The 15365-nt window shown below is 31.3% G+C and overlaps 2 protein-coding genes and 3 non-coding genes across 6 annotated transcripts; 4 read left to right on the top strand and 1 right to left on the bottom strand.

Moving 5' to 3' along the window:
* On the top strand, positions 1-3963 carry LOC114167442 (NADH dehydrogenase [ubiquinone] 1 alpha subcomplex subunit 8-B-like). The gene is made up of 3 exons (XM_028052532.2): positions 1-127; positions 252-452; positions 3568-3963. The coding sequence occupies exons 2-3, from the start codon at positions 265-267 to the stop codon at positions 3698-3700; spliced, it is 321 nt and encodes a 106-aa protein (XP_027908333.1). The 5' UTR covers positions 1-127; positions 252-264; the 3' UTR covers positions 3701-3963.
* Positions 3964-4860: 897 nt separating this feature from the next.
* On the top strand, positions 4861-9062 carry LOC114167443 (NADH dehydrogenase [ubiquinone] 1 alpha subcomplex subunit 8-B-like). 2 transcript variants are annotated; one of them, XM_028052535.2, is made up of 3 exons: positions 4861-4989; positions 5105-5305; positions 8716-9062. In XM_028052535.2, the coding sequence occupies exons 2-3, from the start codon at positions 5118-5120 to the stop codon at positions 8846-8848; spliced, it is 321 nt and encodes a 106-aa protein (XP_027908336.1). In that variant the 5' UTR covers positions 4861-4989; positions 5105-5117; the 3' UTR covers positions 8849-9062. The 2 variants fall into 2 exon arrangements, with proteins under 2 accessions (XP_027908336.1, XP_027908335.1); XM_028052534.2 differs by lacking the exon at positions 4861-4989 and having other exon boundaries at positions 5020-5305.
* A 1467-nt stretch (positions 9063-10529) lies between these two features.
* Positions 10530-10603, top strand: TRNAV-AAC (transfer RNA valine (anticodon AAC)). The gene has a single exon. It is a non-coding gene; the product is annotated as a tRNA-Val (tRNA).
* Positions 10604-13916: 3313 nt separating this feature from the next.
* TRNAV-AAC (transfer RNA valine (anticodon AAC)) lies at positions 13917-13990 on the top strand. The gene has a single exon. It is a non-coding gene; the product is annotated as a tRNA-Val (tRNA).
* A 695-nt stretch (positions 13991-14685) lies between these two features.
* TRNAV-AAC (transfer RNA valine (anticodon AAC)) lies at positions 14686-14759 on the bottom strand. The gene has a single exon. It is a non-coding gene; the product is annotated as a tRNA-Val (tRNA).
* Positions 14760-15365: the final 606 nt, after the last annotated feature.

Raw genomic sequence — 15365 nt, 5'->3', positions numbered from 1 at the left:
ATTAGAAGTTCTATTATATTAACACTAAATTGAAGCTTTGTTATCCCTCAAAACAAAATTACGAGAGTACTCTTTCTGTTCTTGTCCAATTCTCTTTCCCCCTTCAACCAAGGATCAGGGCAATTTCGTAAATTGGTTTTCGTTTTGCATTTTTTCTTTCTCTATTTTCCGAGTAATTTTCTTCCATTTTCTCGAGAAATTAACGACACTGATCGGAATCCTCTTCCCTTTTCTTTGTTGTGGCTAACAAGGATTGAACTGCACATGGCGAGCGCTGTAGATGCCTCGGGAAACCCAATCCCATCGTCGTCAGTGTTGATGGCATCATCGAAGCACATTGGGATCCGGTGCCACTCTGAGAACTTGGATTTTCTCAAGTGCAAGAAGAAGGATCCTAACCCTGAAAAGTGTCTTGATAAGGGTCGCGATGTCACCCGCTGTGTCCTTGGACTGTGAGTTTTTCTTGTCTCTACTGACTTTTATCCCTGTTTGGTAGGTTAGAAAATTTGGAATAGGTTTTGTTGATTTTTTCAGATTTTTAAGTGGTGAGTGATTTCTTGATTCTATGTTTTTTTTTTTTTTTGGATTATATGAGCATTTTCTGATGTTGAGAATCAATTTCATTGTGTTATTTATGTTATCCATTCCCAACTTTTGTCTGCAATTGAACCTCTAATAGGATTGTGTATGGAATAGGATTGCATTTTTGTGCCGACCATGTTATTCAACCCAGTTTGTAGATATTAGACCACTCACAATATATAATCACAACGTTGAGATGTCTCCTAAGAAGGATATGTGTTGGTATTAGAAATTCAATATGGAATAGAGATATATGCTCTATCAGGAAAAGGATATCAAGAAAAGGTAAAGAAAATATTAAACAAAAACTGAACTGTATATTATTTCAATTGATGAAAACAGAGAATACAAGCTGAGGATATGTAGGCTCTAAAGTTTTCTAAATAGGTTACAGAAAACAAAAACTAACATCCTTTTAAATAACTGAGTGATTTTACATCAATATATGCAATTTCAGAAGAGGAAGAAAGTCAGTGAGACTTTCCAACACTCCAACATGAACAAAATCCATAGTTTTATTAGATGGATGGAATTTACAAAGAGTAATTACAATTTTCAACACAAGAATGTGGATGACCTAATCTAGCATGCCATAAGTTGCTAGATTCAGAAACACTGGTTACAACAGAGTCAGGATTAACAACCATACTGATAGTAGAGTAAGACTGAGGAATCTTTGACATGGTTGGACATGAACTGGCATGAATGCTGACATTTAAGGAGTATAGATCGTCAGTTCCAACAATGCCCCAAGAAGGACTTCATTGGTTGCCTGAGATTTAACAGTACAATAGTGAGGAAGAAACCTCAAAATAAACACCATTATCAAGAACAAACTTACTGACACTGAGCAAATTTCTGGTAATTGAGGGTACATGCAATAAATTGTGTAAATAGAGAGAGATTAAAATTTGTAGGATTCTTTAAACAAGAACTGGAACCAAGACTTTTCAGACCTTCACCATTACAAATATAGATTTGATCGGTCCCTTCGAAGTAATTACATTTCTGATTATTCTAAGAGTTACTTGTCACAGGAAAGGAGGCTCCTGAATATTGTATCCAAGTGGAATTTCCATTTTCTTGTGCTGAAGGATTAGTCACCATAGCACTTGGAATGCCTTGATAAGATTGATTCTTGTGGTAGGATTGACCCATGTGTTTGCGGTGTTGGCTTAGAGTGACTAGCAGAATACTGCAGTGGCTGATGTGTTGCTGGATCATATGGAACAAGAGACTCATTTGGTTGATAGGATGAATCAGGACTGTAGAAACAAATATTTGCAGTGTGATTTGAGACAAATTTAACACTGAAAGTTGGCAAATCAAATCTGCCGCCACAACCACATCCACCATGGTCACAAGCAGCCTGATCAGAAAAGGCTGGGTGATTAAAATTTCTTTTTATAGTAGTACTTTGATATTGCAATCTTGAAGAAGGATTTTCATACGATTAAGAGTAGTTTTCCGAAGGGTGAAGTAATTTCCTCTGAGAACGTTAAAAAGAGACCTAGGGATATAAAGAACATTACCAATAGACAGAGAAAAAAAAATATGAATAGTACCAACACCATATAAGGAGGCCCTAGAGCCATTAGCTATGGTAAGAAAAGGTAAATAACCTGAAGTAGACAAAGAAGAGAAAGAAATATTTATTACAAGTAATGTGATTTGTGGCACCCAAGTCTAAAACCCAAGGGCCAAGAGAGTTGGAGTGAGTGAGGCCATCAAATGTACTTGTGTGTGCAACATAAGCATTGGAACCCGAGTTTTGACCATTCTCATACCATTTGAGAAATTCATGGAAGATAACTTGCTGTCCTAAATTATCAGATGATTGGACCCAAATTAGATGATTGCGAGGGTGCAACTTGGTTAACCACAACAAATCGAGAAGGATGACCACATAAAGCATAACACTAGTCAAATCTGTGACTAAGCCAATGTCAATGTTCACACTTTTGACGTCCTTTACCTGACTTGTGAGGGCTATTGCAATCATTATGCTAAGATACCAATGCAGAATAGGTCATGTATAATTGTAGAGAGAGAAAATAATTGCCAAAAGAGATAAAGAATCCTAAAAAAGTGGGAAAAATTTCAAACAAACTCCAACATATTAGACCCAAGTAGGATTGAGACAAACCGGGCTAAAGCAAATTAGGCATGTGTTCAGCTAATACATTAAGCCCATGTCAAGTAGAGTTGAATATCCCACGTAAGGTCGATTAGGTCAATCCCACTCGGATTTAATCTAATTGATCAAGTTGATTTTATCTAGATTTAATCCAATTTAAATTGGATTAGAAAAATCCAAATCAATTTGATCTAGTTAACATGAATTTAGATTTTAAATCGAATTTATTTTATTGTATTTGGATTGGACTGAATTTTGAAAAATCCAATCCATGATCATCCCTACTTTCATTAGTATCACTGCATAATGCATTTTTCTGTGACAAATAATATAATATATTCGTAATAGTATTTCTCTTGACAAAGATAGACAGAGATTTGTACTATTTGCTTCTATCTGGTAGATGTTCCTTTTGTATTAAGGTTGAGAGAGAATGAGAAAAATTTTAGGTATCCCGTGAAAAGGAACATGTAATTCCCGGAGTAACAGAGTACAGTGAAGTCCATGAATCTAACTAAACCTAACAGAATACAAAAGAGTTCTAACTAACTTGTAACTAATCTATCTAACTAACTTAGAGTTAGTTGGGAGTTCAAGAAACAGATGTACTACTATATTGACAGTTATACCTATACTGCTGTTGTACATAAAAAGAAAAGAGAATTGTATTCCCATAATTTTGAGATGCACATAATTTTCTGTTTTAGTTGATATATTATAGCTGAAAGCTTTCAGTATTCCCTTGTATGTTGGTCTTTTCTCATTGACTGGTGCATTATGTCACTTATCATGGTTTTTTTTTCCTTGAAGATTTATGGGTGATGGTGTTCAAATGTTTTTTACTGCAGTTTGAGAGATCTGCATCAGAAGTGCACAAAGGAGATGGATGATTATGTCGGCTGCATGTACTACCATACAAATGAATTTGACTTGTGTCGCAAAGAGCAGCAAGCATTCGAGCAAAAGTGTTCCTTGGAATGAAACTAAGCACTGTGTTGTCGAAAATAATAACAGCCCATTTGGATTGAGCCAATGCGCCAGTTTTCCAAAAAATCATTGATCTTTTCTGTTTGTACAACAGTGTTGGAATATTACCATTGACAATGTTTTTCCTCTAAAATTTTCTGCAGCATTGCATGCAAGCAGGACAAACTAAACCTCTTCAAACATAATAACTGATAAGAATTTTGTACTGTTGCAACATGGTTGTAATTTGGTTATATGTTCAAAATGCATATTTCTGATGCCTTGGTGGTTCCTGCCAACTGAAGTAGACAAGTAAAACACCAAACATTCAAACCACAAGTAGCACACCAAAATAAAAAATCAACCATGTAATTTTTTTTCCCTGAAACACATTACTATTGTTGAAGTTCAAAATTGTAGTTCTTGTTTTGACACCAATTATATTTATAACCTTATTTAAAGTTGCTTTCTAGATTGAAACTTGTCTGATTAAGGTGAAAAAACATTTATTGAACCCTAGCAAATTAGTCAAGGAATCGTTGTCTCGTAAGATTTTAGCTTTCCATTAATCTTGTGTGGAGATTTTTGATCAATGCAAATATTATTTAATTAAATTAGTTATGTGAAGCTGACATAGATTTGATATATACTTTTTAAAATGGTAGTAAAACCAATTTTAGTAAAGTTTATTGAATTTATGTGGCATCCGTTATTCAATTTTCTTTGCTTTCACACTTGACTTGTCTAGTACCTTTTTATGAAAAGGTATATTAAAAATTTTATATTATATGACTGACCAAAATATATCGAAAAGATGTGTTAAAAATTTTGTATTATATGACCGATCAAATTATATTTAATAAGTAAATGTAAATTTAATTTTATAAATTAATTTTGTGAGATTAAGTTAGATTTAAAATTATTAATCTAAATCAATTTATTAATATTTGACGGGTGAAATTATAAAAAAAACTATTGAAATATAAGAATCGAGTCAGTGAAGAAGAATTTTGAAAAAAAAAATACATAATAAGATGTTTTGTTTTATATGTGTAACATTGCTCAATGATCAAATTAAGGTTTGTATTTGTTCAATTATTGTAATAATAAAAAATCTGACCATTGAAGTTATGCATTTTATTTTATTTTTATTAAAAAGTAGAAATATAATGTTACTATGAAATTAATTTCCATATTAACAGTAAATTGGAGCTTATTTCTCAACCAAATTACGAGAGCATCCCTTCTGATCTTGTCCACTTCGCTTCATTCCAACAAGCACGGATCAGGGCAATTTCGTAAATGTATTTCCATTCTCCATTCTCTCTTTCCCATTTTCCCAGTAATTTTCTTTCATTTTTTCAGGAACTCAAGACACTGATCGAATTGCGCTTTCTCTTTTTTGTTGTGGCTAACAAGTATTGAACTGCAAATGGCGAGCGCTGTAGATGCTTCGGGAAATCCAATCCCATCGTCGTCGGTGCTGATGGCATCATCGAAGCACATTGGGATCCGGTGCCACTCTGAGAACTTGGATTTTCTCAAGTGCAAAAAGAAAGATCCTAACCCTGAAAAGTGTCTTGACAAGGGTCGGGATGTTACCCGCTGTGTCCTTGGACTGTGAGTTTTTCTTGTCTCTACTGACTTTTGTCCCTGTTTGGTAGGTTAGAAAATTTGGAATAGGTTTTTGTTGATTTTTTTAGATTTTGAAGTGGTGAGAGATTTCTTGATTCTATGTTTTTTTTTTTTGGATTATATGAGCACTTTGTGATGTTGAGAATCAATTTCATTGTGTTATTTATATTATCCATGGCCATCATTTGTCTGCAATTGAACGCTAATAGGATTGCATTTTTGTGCCAACCATGTTATTCAACCCAGTTTGTAGATATTAGACCACTCACAATATATAATCACAACGTTGAGATGTCTCCTAAGAAGGATATGTGTTGGTGTTAGAAATCCAATATGGAATGGAGATATATGCTCTATCAGGAAAAGGATATCAAGAAAAGGTAAAGAAAAGATTAAACAAAAACTGAACTGTATGTTATTTCAATTGATGAAAACAGAGAATACAAGCTGAGGATATGTAGGCTCTAAAGTCTTCTAAATAGGTTACAGAAAACAAAAACTAACATCAAGTTAAACTGAATGTTTTTACATCAATATATGATATTTCAGAAGAGGAAGGAAGTCAGTGAGATCTCCCAACACACCATGATGAATAAAAATCTATAGTTTTATTAGATGGGTGGAATTTACAAAGAGTCATTACAATTTTCAACACAAGAATTTGGATGGCCTAATCTAGCATGCCATAAGTTGCTAGATTCAGAAACACTAGTTGCAACAGAGTCAGGATTAACAACCATACTGATAGTAGAGTAAGACTGAGGAATCTTTGACACGGTTGGACATGAACTGGCATGAATGCTGACATTTAAGGAGTATAGATCGTCAGTTCCAACAATGCCCCAAGAAGGACTTCATTGGTTGCCTGAGATTTAACAGTACAATAGTGAGGAAGAAACCTCATAATAAACACCATTATCAAGAACAAACTTACTGACACTGAGCAAATTTCTGGTAATTGAGGGTACATGCAATAAATTGTGTAAATAGAGAGAGATTAAAATTTGTAGGATTTTTTAAACAAGAACTGGAACCAAGAATTTTCAGACCTTCACCATTACCAATATAAATTTGATCGGTCCCTTCAAAGTAATTAAATTTCTGATTATTCTAAGAGTTACCTGTCACATGAAAGGAGGCTCCTGAATATTGTATCCAATTGGAATTTCCATTTTCTTGTGCTGAAGGATTAGTCACCATAGCACTTGGAATGCCTTGGTAAGATTGATTTTGAGATCTTGCAGTAGGATTGACCCATGTGTTTGATCGAGGTGTTGGCTTAGACTGACAAGCAGAATACTGCAGTGGCTGATGTGTTGCTGGATCATATGGAACAAGAGACTCATTTGGTTGATAGGATGAATCAGGAATGTAGAAACAAATATTTGCAGTGTGATTTGAGACAAATTTAACACTGAAAGTTGGCAAATCAAATCTGCTGCCACAACCACAACCACCACGGTCACAAGCAGTCTGATCAGAAAAGGCTGGGTGATTAAAATTTCTTTTTATAGTAGTACTGCTATAGTGCAATCTTGAAGAAGGATTTTCATACGATTGAGAGTAGTTTTCCTCTGAGAGCGAATACTATGAGATTCATGAGCAAGGAGAAGAGCCTCAACTTCTGTGATTGGAGGTGTTTCAAATGTGCTTTCAGTGACAGAAATAACGGGAGCATATTTTTGAGGAAGACCCTGAAGAATGACATCAATCGTCATGCTTGACAGGACTATCAAGGCCAGCAAGTTCATCAGCAATGGATTTAATGGATTTAATTTGTCCCAAGAATTCACGCATAGTTTTGTTTTCAAGGGAGTTTGCTCGAAGATTTGTGCAGAGCTGCCAAGCATGCGCCTTGATTTTTGAAAAGAAATGGCTATGAATTTATTCTCACACTTGATATGAATGAACAACTCTAAGAACTCGAGACAATATTGATTGGACAGGGTGGATTGAAGCCAAGAAAGCAAGATTTGATCCTGGACTTCCCATTCTTCATAGGTTGGATCAATAACTCCATAGGGCAATTATCATCAGAAAGGAAACACAGGAAAAATAGAATTAGCAATAAACCTGTGAAGTCTGAGTGACTTGACGATAGGTTCAACTTATTGTTTCCAATGGAGATAAATTGGAATCATCATGTCTATCCACTATGGAATTTGGAGAAAAACTGGGAAGCGGATGGGTGGGATCTTGAATTGACCATTGCGGATCAAATTCTTGCTCTTCATACCATATCAAAAAAGATTAAGCATATGTTATTTCACTTAATGAAAAAGAATAGAAGCTGAGTATATATAAGCTCTAAAGGCTATTCTTGAATCTAACTGATGTATGTAAAAAATTCGGCCATCTTCTTTCTCATTGCATAGCATAACCCCTATTGGAACTGTCCAAATTCTATCAAAAGGTACTGCTCAAGCTCGAGAAAATTTCAGCACAGGTATAAGATCTGTAATACTGTATGGAATTTTGGAATTGAGTGCTGGGCAATTGTGCAGTTAAAGCCTAACACTAGTGTTGGAAGTAGGAATATTTTAGGATATGAGAGCTTTAAAGTTTTTTTTCCAAGTAGCCTACATACTTGGTAAGTTGGTATAGCTAGGTTCTCAATACATCTTAGGCAGTAGTAGCGTATTAATTGTTCTTTAGTAATTTCTTTTGGCATTAATTATCTCTGTAATGCTCTTGAATATAAATAAGTCTATTCTGCTGGGTGGAAAATGTACTTAAGTTCAAAAACTATTTGTTTCTCTCTTCTCATGATGTAGATAAAATTAAGTAGTAAAGATGAGAGTGTTGCTGTGGATGAGTGAACAAATGGACAATGCATTGGACAAGATAAGATTAGGAGTAAAACATTTGAGAGAAAGTTTGTATAGAACATATTCCTGAGGAAATAGTTCGGTCTATCCTTTGGTGGTTTGGACTTCTGTAAAGAAGACCTATAGAAACTTTAGTAAGGAGAGTAGATTAGTTGAAATGGGAAGTATAGCCTTACCGTGTATTAGTATTAGAACATGGATGACTGTCATTTTTTCATTACATGAAAGTCCCTTGTGGTCCTTTCCATATCATCTATGTTTATTGCTGATTTTACACCCTTTCTTCATCAAATTCATGGATTTGTTCATAAGTAATGCTTTGGTAGTTTTTTAAAATTTTAACATTTGTTGACTTGGGAATGCCAAATTTTTAACGGATAGTAACACATGTTTGAAAGATGAATTATCAAACTTAAAAATAGATGGATGCAGCTCTTTGCTTCTAGAAGCTGTATTAGTGGTAGAACTTGGATTTCTGAACTATCTTGTCAATTGTTACGTTACATGAAAATATTTTATGGTTGGTTCACGTATCAAGGTGATGATGATGAAATTCTTTTTCTGCAGTTTGAAAGATCTGCATCAAAAGTGCACAAAGGAGATGGATGATTATGTTGGCTGCATGTACTACCATACAAATGAATTTGACTTGTGTCGCAAAGAGCAGCAAGCATTTGAGAAAAAGTGTTCTTTGGAGTGAAACTATGCACCGTTGTCAAAAATAATAACGCAGGCGAGTTGGAGTGAGCCAATGCATTTGTTTTCCATAAAATCATTAATCCTTTTTGTTTGTACTACAGTGTTGGAATATTTACCATTGACAATGTTCGCCCTCTAAATTTTTCTAGAGAAATGCATGCAACCAGTACAATACCAAACTCTTCAAACATAATAACTGACAAGAATTTTTTTTCTGTTGGAACATGGTCGTAATTTGGTTTCTGTGCTCAAAATGCATACCAAACCACAAATAGCACACCAAAATCTGGTAATTGTATGATTATCATCTATCAAAATTCACTTGTGCTAATTGAACGAGTGAATTTTTTTCTTATTTACGATGTTGTTCCTCTATACTAATTTCATCAAATATTCAATGAGATTGTGATGAGATAAACAGGGTATAAAATGACAATGAGTAAAGAAATTATACAAATCCATGTCCATCTAAATGCATCAGCTTAATTGTTGTGTTGTTGGTGGGTGAGGTGGGTGAGACACATCAATTTTTTTAACGAAACCAAACAATTTATAGATATTTAATAAATTTCACTCAAAAGAAAAATGTGTTAGTAACATATGTTAGTATCTTAATATTTTAAAAATGATTTAAGATTCTGTTCGGACAATTTTCTGTTCATATTGTTATAAAAAAATAAGAAAAAAATTGAATATTAGTGCATATGAACTAAAATTAAACTAATAAGTAAACAAGAATACCTCAAAGCCAACATCATTTTCAAGATGATAAGTTTTTTGCAAGTAATGGAATGATTTACTCTCTACCCATAGAAGTTGAGCTTAAAAATACATAACATGGAGACTTTTAGTACAACAAAATGAAACAACGTTCTGAGTAATAATAATAAATAATATCAATTACACATTCTAGCATGATAGGTTAATAGTGAAGTTTAACAACAAACTTTAATTTAATATATATTACGTGGAAGGATATATTAACATTTTATTTTAATAATAAAATGATAAATAACGACAGTTAAATTTGTTTCAATTTGAAAAACGGGAGAACTAAACATGCAATTGAAATTTTCTAAAAACCAAAATTATATATTTACGAAACTATAGAAACTATAATTGGATAAATGATTTTTTTTTCGAGAAAACTTTGTAAGGGTTTTTGCTATAAAAGCATATGTTGGGTTCATCAAAAATATTTCCCAACCGTTATTTATTACAGCTTTTTATTTTTCAAAATATAGTATTAGTAAATATAAAATCTTTTAGAAGTTTTAAAGCAATGAATTTATACGGCCTATCCTAAATTCAGTTATATTACAGTGCTTTCATGGATTTAGTTGTTGTTTTATAATTTACCTAAAACTCACCAATAACTATAAAAATAAATAATATTACTATTTAAAACACATAATTTAACATTCAACTTTACTCCTATAGTAATCTATAAATTAATAATTTTCTTTTTATTTTATAATATATTTATAAACCATCCACTGTTATTTACGTATAATAAATATTGTTTGTGACTCGAATAGAAATTGTTTCAGGAAAATGAATTGAACATAATATAGTTTAGTTTCTGCTTCTTGTATCTTACACCCTAATTTTCCGTAGTATTTAAAACTGTTTTAAGAGAAACTAATCTTTATATAATTAAACAGAACATTTAAGAACATAACGGTTTCGTGGTGTAGTTGGTTATCACGTCAGTCTAACACACTGAAGGTCTCCGGTTCGAATCCGGGCTAAGCCATTTTCTCTTGTGTTATTTTTCTTGATTTAAAATTTTTTAGAAAATGTCATTTTTTTTTTGTTTTATTAAGTTTCACAAGTTTGTTTTTCAGTTAGGGAAGAAAAACATTGGAAAATATGAAAGAAACTTGTATTTTCAAAAATTATCTTTTTATCATCTCTATTATAATAAATATGTGGGTACAATTACTTAATTTTAATTAACTTATTTAGTTATTAGTTTCGAATATCACAATTTTTTTTCTGCTTATGTTAAGTGAATAGACATATTTCTCATTTTATTTCATATCTTTTCTCTCACTTTATTTTCTTATACTTTCTTTTATTTATCTCCTATCTTCTTTCAGTGGGAAAAAAAAAATCTTACGCTTATTTCTTATGGATCTTTCAACATGACAGAACTAGATAAATAAGCAGTCAAATTAGATAAAAAAAAAAAAAAGCTTACATAACCATGTTGATTATATAATGAGGCTCTTAATTTAAGATCGATCTCTTATTTAAGACCCTAACCTAAGTGTTAAAAAAAGTAATTATATAATTAAATTAATTTTTTAAAATGGAAAAATTTAGATTTAAATAAAAATATTTAAAAAAGTGTTCTTGTAAGACCTCACAAATGCAATACAATCTTAAAAATGGCATGACAATGTAGAATTAATTTGAAGTGATTTAACTTAAAATTTCATAAGAATGTTTAAACCTTTACATTAATGATAAGAAATATTAACATATTATGAACAAACTCATACCACAAATAATATAAATAAAAACTAAACATATATTATGATATTTAACAAGAATCCTAATATTTTACATTTGTTTTGTAACATACATTTAATTTCATTTATAATGAGCTAATGGTAATTAATATTATGATAATTCTATTTATAAATAATTGCGAATGTTTGTTGATTGGATTACTTTTACAAAAAACGAAAAAGTTGTTTGATCCAACTTATCATGTAGATGTAGAGACTATTACTCCATGATTACGATATCATCAATATAGACTAAATTGTTGTGAAAGAAGCATCATCATTTTGTACGAACAAGGAATTATCGGTTGTGCTCTGAGTGCAGCCAAAATTTAATAAGACATTATTCAAAAAGGACAAAACGAAGGAGAAGACAAAGAAAGAAGACAAAGTAGTGAGAATAATGGCCTCCTCTACAAATATTTTACGATTTTGAACCCTAGAAACACCTTTAAGCATCGGTTATTTGGAAAACCAAGGTCAAAAGATTAACTACCTCGTTTATAATAAAACATGAGGCCTAAAAGGGTGCGTACAATGACAATTTTTAAAATTTGACCAGCTTTTTAGCCTCGGTTATTAAAGACCTTAAGCATATGCCCTTATTGTGTCTTGGTTGTAGGGAAATCAACTCATTTCGAGTATTAAATAATTAAAAAAAGAGTGAAAATTTTGTAAATTTGAGGAACTTATAGGCACCGAGTTGTAAAAACCGAAGCATATTAGCTTTGATGCTTCAATTTCAAAAGAATCGAAGTCCAAACCTTTGTATTCAAATTAAAAAATTCAAAATAATTGAAAAATTATAGAGACATTAGGCTTCAGTTATTGCGAAACCGAGACAGAAAGACTTGTATGTTTCAGTTATTAGGACAACTGAATCATAAAAGTTCGTTAAAATTGAAAAATTGTCATCATGTCTTAATATGCTTCAGTTCCACTCTAACCGAAGCATATAGTGCAATTTAAAAGTCCAAATCTGCACTAGTGAATGGGGATTTTACCTAGTGACACAAAGACTTAACAACAATAGATCTCACTAAAATACATTTTGAATGGATCTTATGACCATTTCAAGAATGAAACTCTAAGTCTAACTCAACCTTATAAAATTGTTTTATAAGATGAGGTTTGTATCTATTTATGTTTTAAAAATTTATCTTATCTTTAATCAATGTAAGGTCTCTAATTATATTAAACTTTTTTTATCATGTAATATTAATTCATTTTAGTTCTCAATATATATGCCATAACATTCATAAACTAAACAATTATTGGGCACATTGTATAATGTCAAGGAACAAAATGATCAATATTAACATAGATACATAATTTTTTATTTATCCTCAAACTACTTTTAAATATCCTAGTTAACAAGATCTTCTAACTAATAATATTAATTCCATTATTAAATTGATAATTATATTAGTAATATGAATATTCAATACATTTTGATCCCTAAACTTTAAAAATGAATGAATATAGTTCTTTTAACTTAATTGCATTAATTTTTTTTTTGTGTCGAATGCATTTCTCAGTAAATATTGAACTACAAATGTGTCAAACAATGTAAACAATTTCAATGCTAACATGAAAAGCATTTGACACGTCAAAAAAAAATTAACATAATTGGATTAAAAGGACTATATTCATTCATTTCTAAAATTTAGGAACCAAAATATATCAAAATTTCAGATATGAACAAATTTCAATTTTAAATCAAAATTCGGATTACATCGTGCACTGTCAACGATTACATTAAGGTGAATCTGATAAGGCATATCCAAAATTTATATAAAGTTGGATAGTAAGTAACTTCAATAATACATTGTATCAATGAGAGAGAAAAAAAAAACATAGCACGATCATTAATTAGCTTTGAAACTATATAAGAAAGAAATGAAAAGCATAACTTATATGATTTCCTCGGGCAGATGACAATTGTAATTATTTATTATGGGACTTTCTTTTGTCAATTTTGATCTTTTTTAATATATTTCTCTAATTATTTATGTGAAATACATTTTGGAATGATATATATTAATTAGTGGAGTCATTATTAAGTTTATACAGAGAAATAAGAATATTATGTGTTCTTGCACGGCTAAAATGTATTAAGCCAACCCATGTGTTGACTTATTCAGTCTAGTTGCCAAGTGAAAAAGTTGCATTGAAGAATCATCACTGAAAGGAATCTCAAATCCCATCATTCGATAATATTTTTTGCAATGAGGTAAAGATATCTTAAGACAAATATGCCACAACAATCATTGTAAAGCTTTATGAAAAGAGAAAGGTGATTTTATGTGTTGAATAAAGTAATTAATCTTCCTTAATACATTCATAATTTATAAACACCATCTCATTTAATATCCAACATACATCATTCTCACAGGCACATATCATATTACGTGTGGCTCACATTTTTCTAATTTTAGGGACTTTTTTTTATCGATTTTTTGCTTTTAAAAGCCAACTTGCAGGTACAATGTATTTTCAGGAATAAATTATTCATTGTTTTATCCAGAAATTGTTAACAGAAATTTTAAGGCATATGGTGTCGTGGTGTAGTTGGTTATCACGTCAGTCTAACACACTGAAGGTCTCCAGTTCAAGTCCGGGCGACGCCATGAATTTTGTTTTAGGTTTGTTTTTCTTCATTTGAGTGTTATTCTAAAAGTAATGTTTTAACATTTGATGTTCAAGTTTTGTTTTAAGACAGTGCGTGATCTAACTCTGCAGTTCTCAGTCTTAAAACTGAAAAGTGTGACTTGAAGGATTTAGGTTCTGAATTTTGAGTTTTATTGACATGTTGTTTACATGGTCTGTGTTCTTTTATGCAGCTGATATAGTTTCTTCAACAAACAAACTATACTCATCCTTTCTCAAAAATCTCTCTTTTCAACAACCTCTCTTATACTGCACTTTATCAGTAGCTTCGCTTATTTTTGTTAGTTCCCACAGAGTGAGTGATTACACAAATATTTGAAATCCCAATAAAAAGTTTGTGGATTTAAATGGAATGAGTCTGAGAAGAAGCATTCCAAGGCATTGATGTTACTCTTACTGGGAAAACAGAAAGCATCTTTACCTTCCAAACAATCATCTCCCGCCAAACTTCATTCACATTTTACAACAAAAACTAAAGCTAATCAAAATCCTTAATTGTTTCTACAACTTAACTTTTGCATAAAGAATTTTAGTATGTCAACAAATATATACATTTACTTATTTTCCTACAAAGGCTTATCTTTCCAAATGCACTGTGAAAGCAATCTCAAATTTAACACAGAAATTAAGAAAAACAAACTTAAAACAAAAAACATGGCGTCGCCCGGACTTGAACCGGAGACCTTCAGTGTGTTAGACTGACGTGATAACCAACTACACCACGACACCACACGTTTTAACTTTTCACTTAATAATTTATCTGATAAAGCAATGAATAATTTATTCCAAACATTGTAGTGTACTAACAAGTTGGTTTCTAAAAGTTAAAACTTGAGAAAGAATGTTCCTACAATTAGAAAAATGTCAGCCACACCTTGTAACATCTAAAAGAAATGATATTTTCATATGTACGTTCCTTGCATAATGCATTATGTATTATTTATTTGTATAAAGAAAATTAATTTATCTTTATTTAACTAATACTAGACTAATTAAAAGTGCATTACTCAAATGTATCATCATTAATAAATTAAAAATGTTTATACTTTTATAATAAATTAAAGATAAATCTTAATTTGAAATAAATCACAAAAACAAGCTAAACTATCGGTTGTATTCAAATCAAAATGTTACATGAAAAGTGAATGTAGATTAATATCATTGTTATTAAGTCTTTAATTTCTTCTCCTCAAAAATAAAGAAAGTAAGAGTGAATCTTTCTCTATCCTCTAAAAATTTTTTATAACATCATAAAGTTTACAACATAATTATTCAAATGAATTTGTAATTGAATTAATGAAGCAATTTTTAAAAAATTTAGATTTGCATAAATCA

Source organism: Vigna unguiculata, chromosome 10 (assembly GCF_037176805.1).
Source record: "Vigna unguiculata cultivar grain cowpea cultivar isolate G323 ecotype 2 chromosome 10, ASM3717680v1, whole genome shotgun sequence".
Lineage (NCBI taxonomy): Eukaryota > Viridiplantae > Streptophyta > Magnoliopsida > Fabales > Fabaceae > Vigna > Vigna unguiculata.
The sequence above is the reverse complement of the archived record's forward strand: the minus strand, read 5'-3'. Positions and strand labels throughout refer to the sequence as shown.

Excerpts from the sequence above, each read along its gene's own strand:
- LOC114167442 (XM_028052532.2), top strand. The coding sequence starts at position 265 with ATGGCGAGCGCTGTAGATGCCTCGGGAAACCCAATCCCATCGTCGTCA. Across the intron at positions 453-3,567 it reads ACCCGCTGTGTCCTTGGACT|TTTGAGAGATCTGCATCAGA; the intron begins GTGAGTTTTTCT and ends TTTTTACTGCAG.
- LOC114167443 (XM_028052535.2), top strand. The coding sequence starts at position 5,118 with ATGGCGAGCGCTGTAGATGCTTCGGGAAATCCAATCCCATCGTCGTCG. Across the intron at positions 5,306-8,715 it reads ACCCGCTGTGTCCTTGGACT|TTTGAAAGATCTGCATCAAA; the intron begins GTGAGTTTTTCT and ends CTTTTTCTGCAG.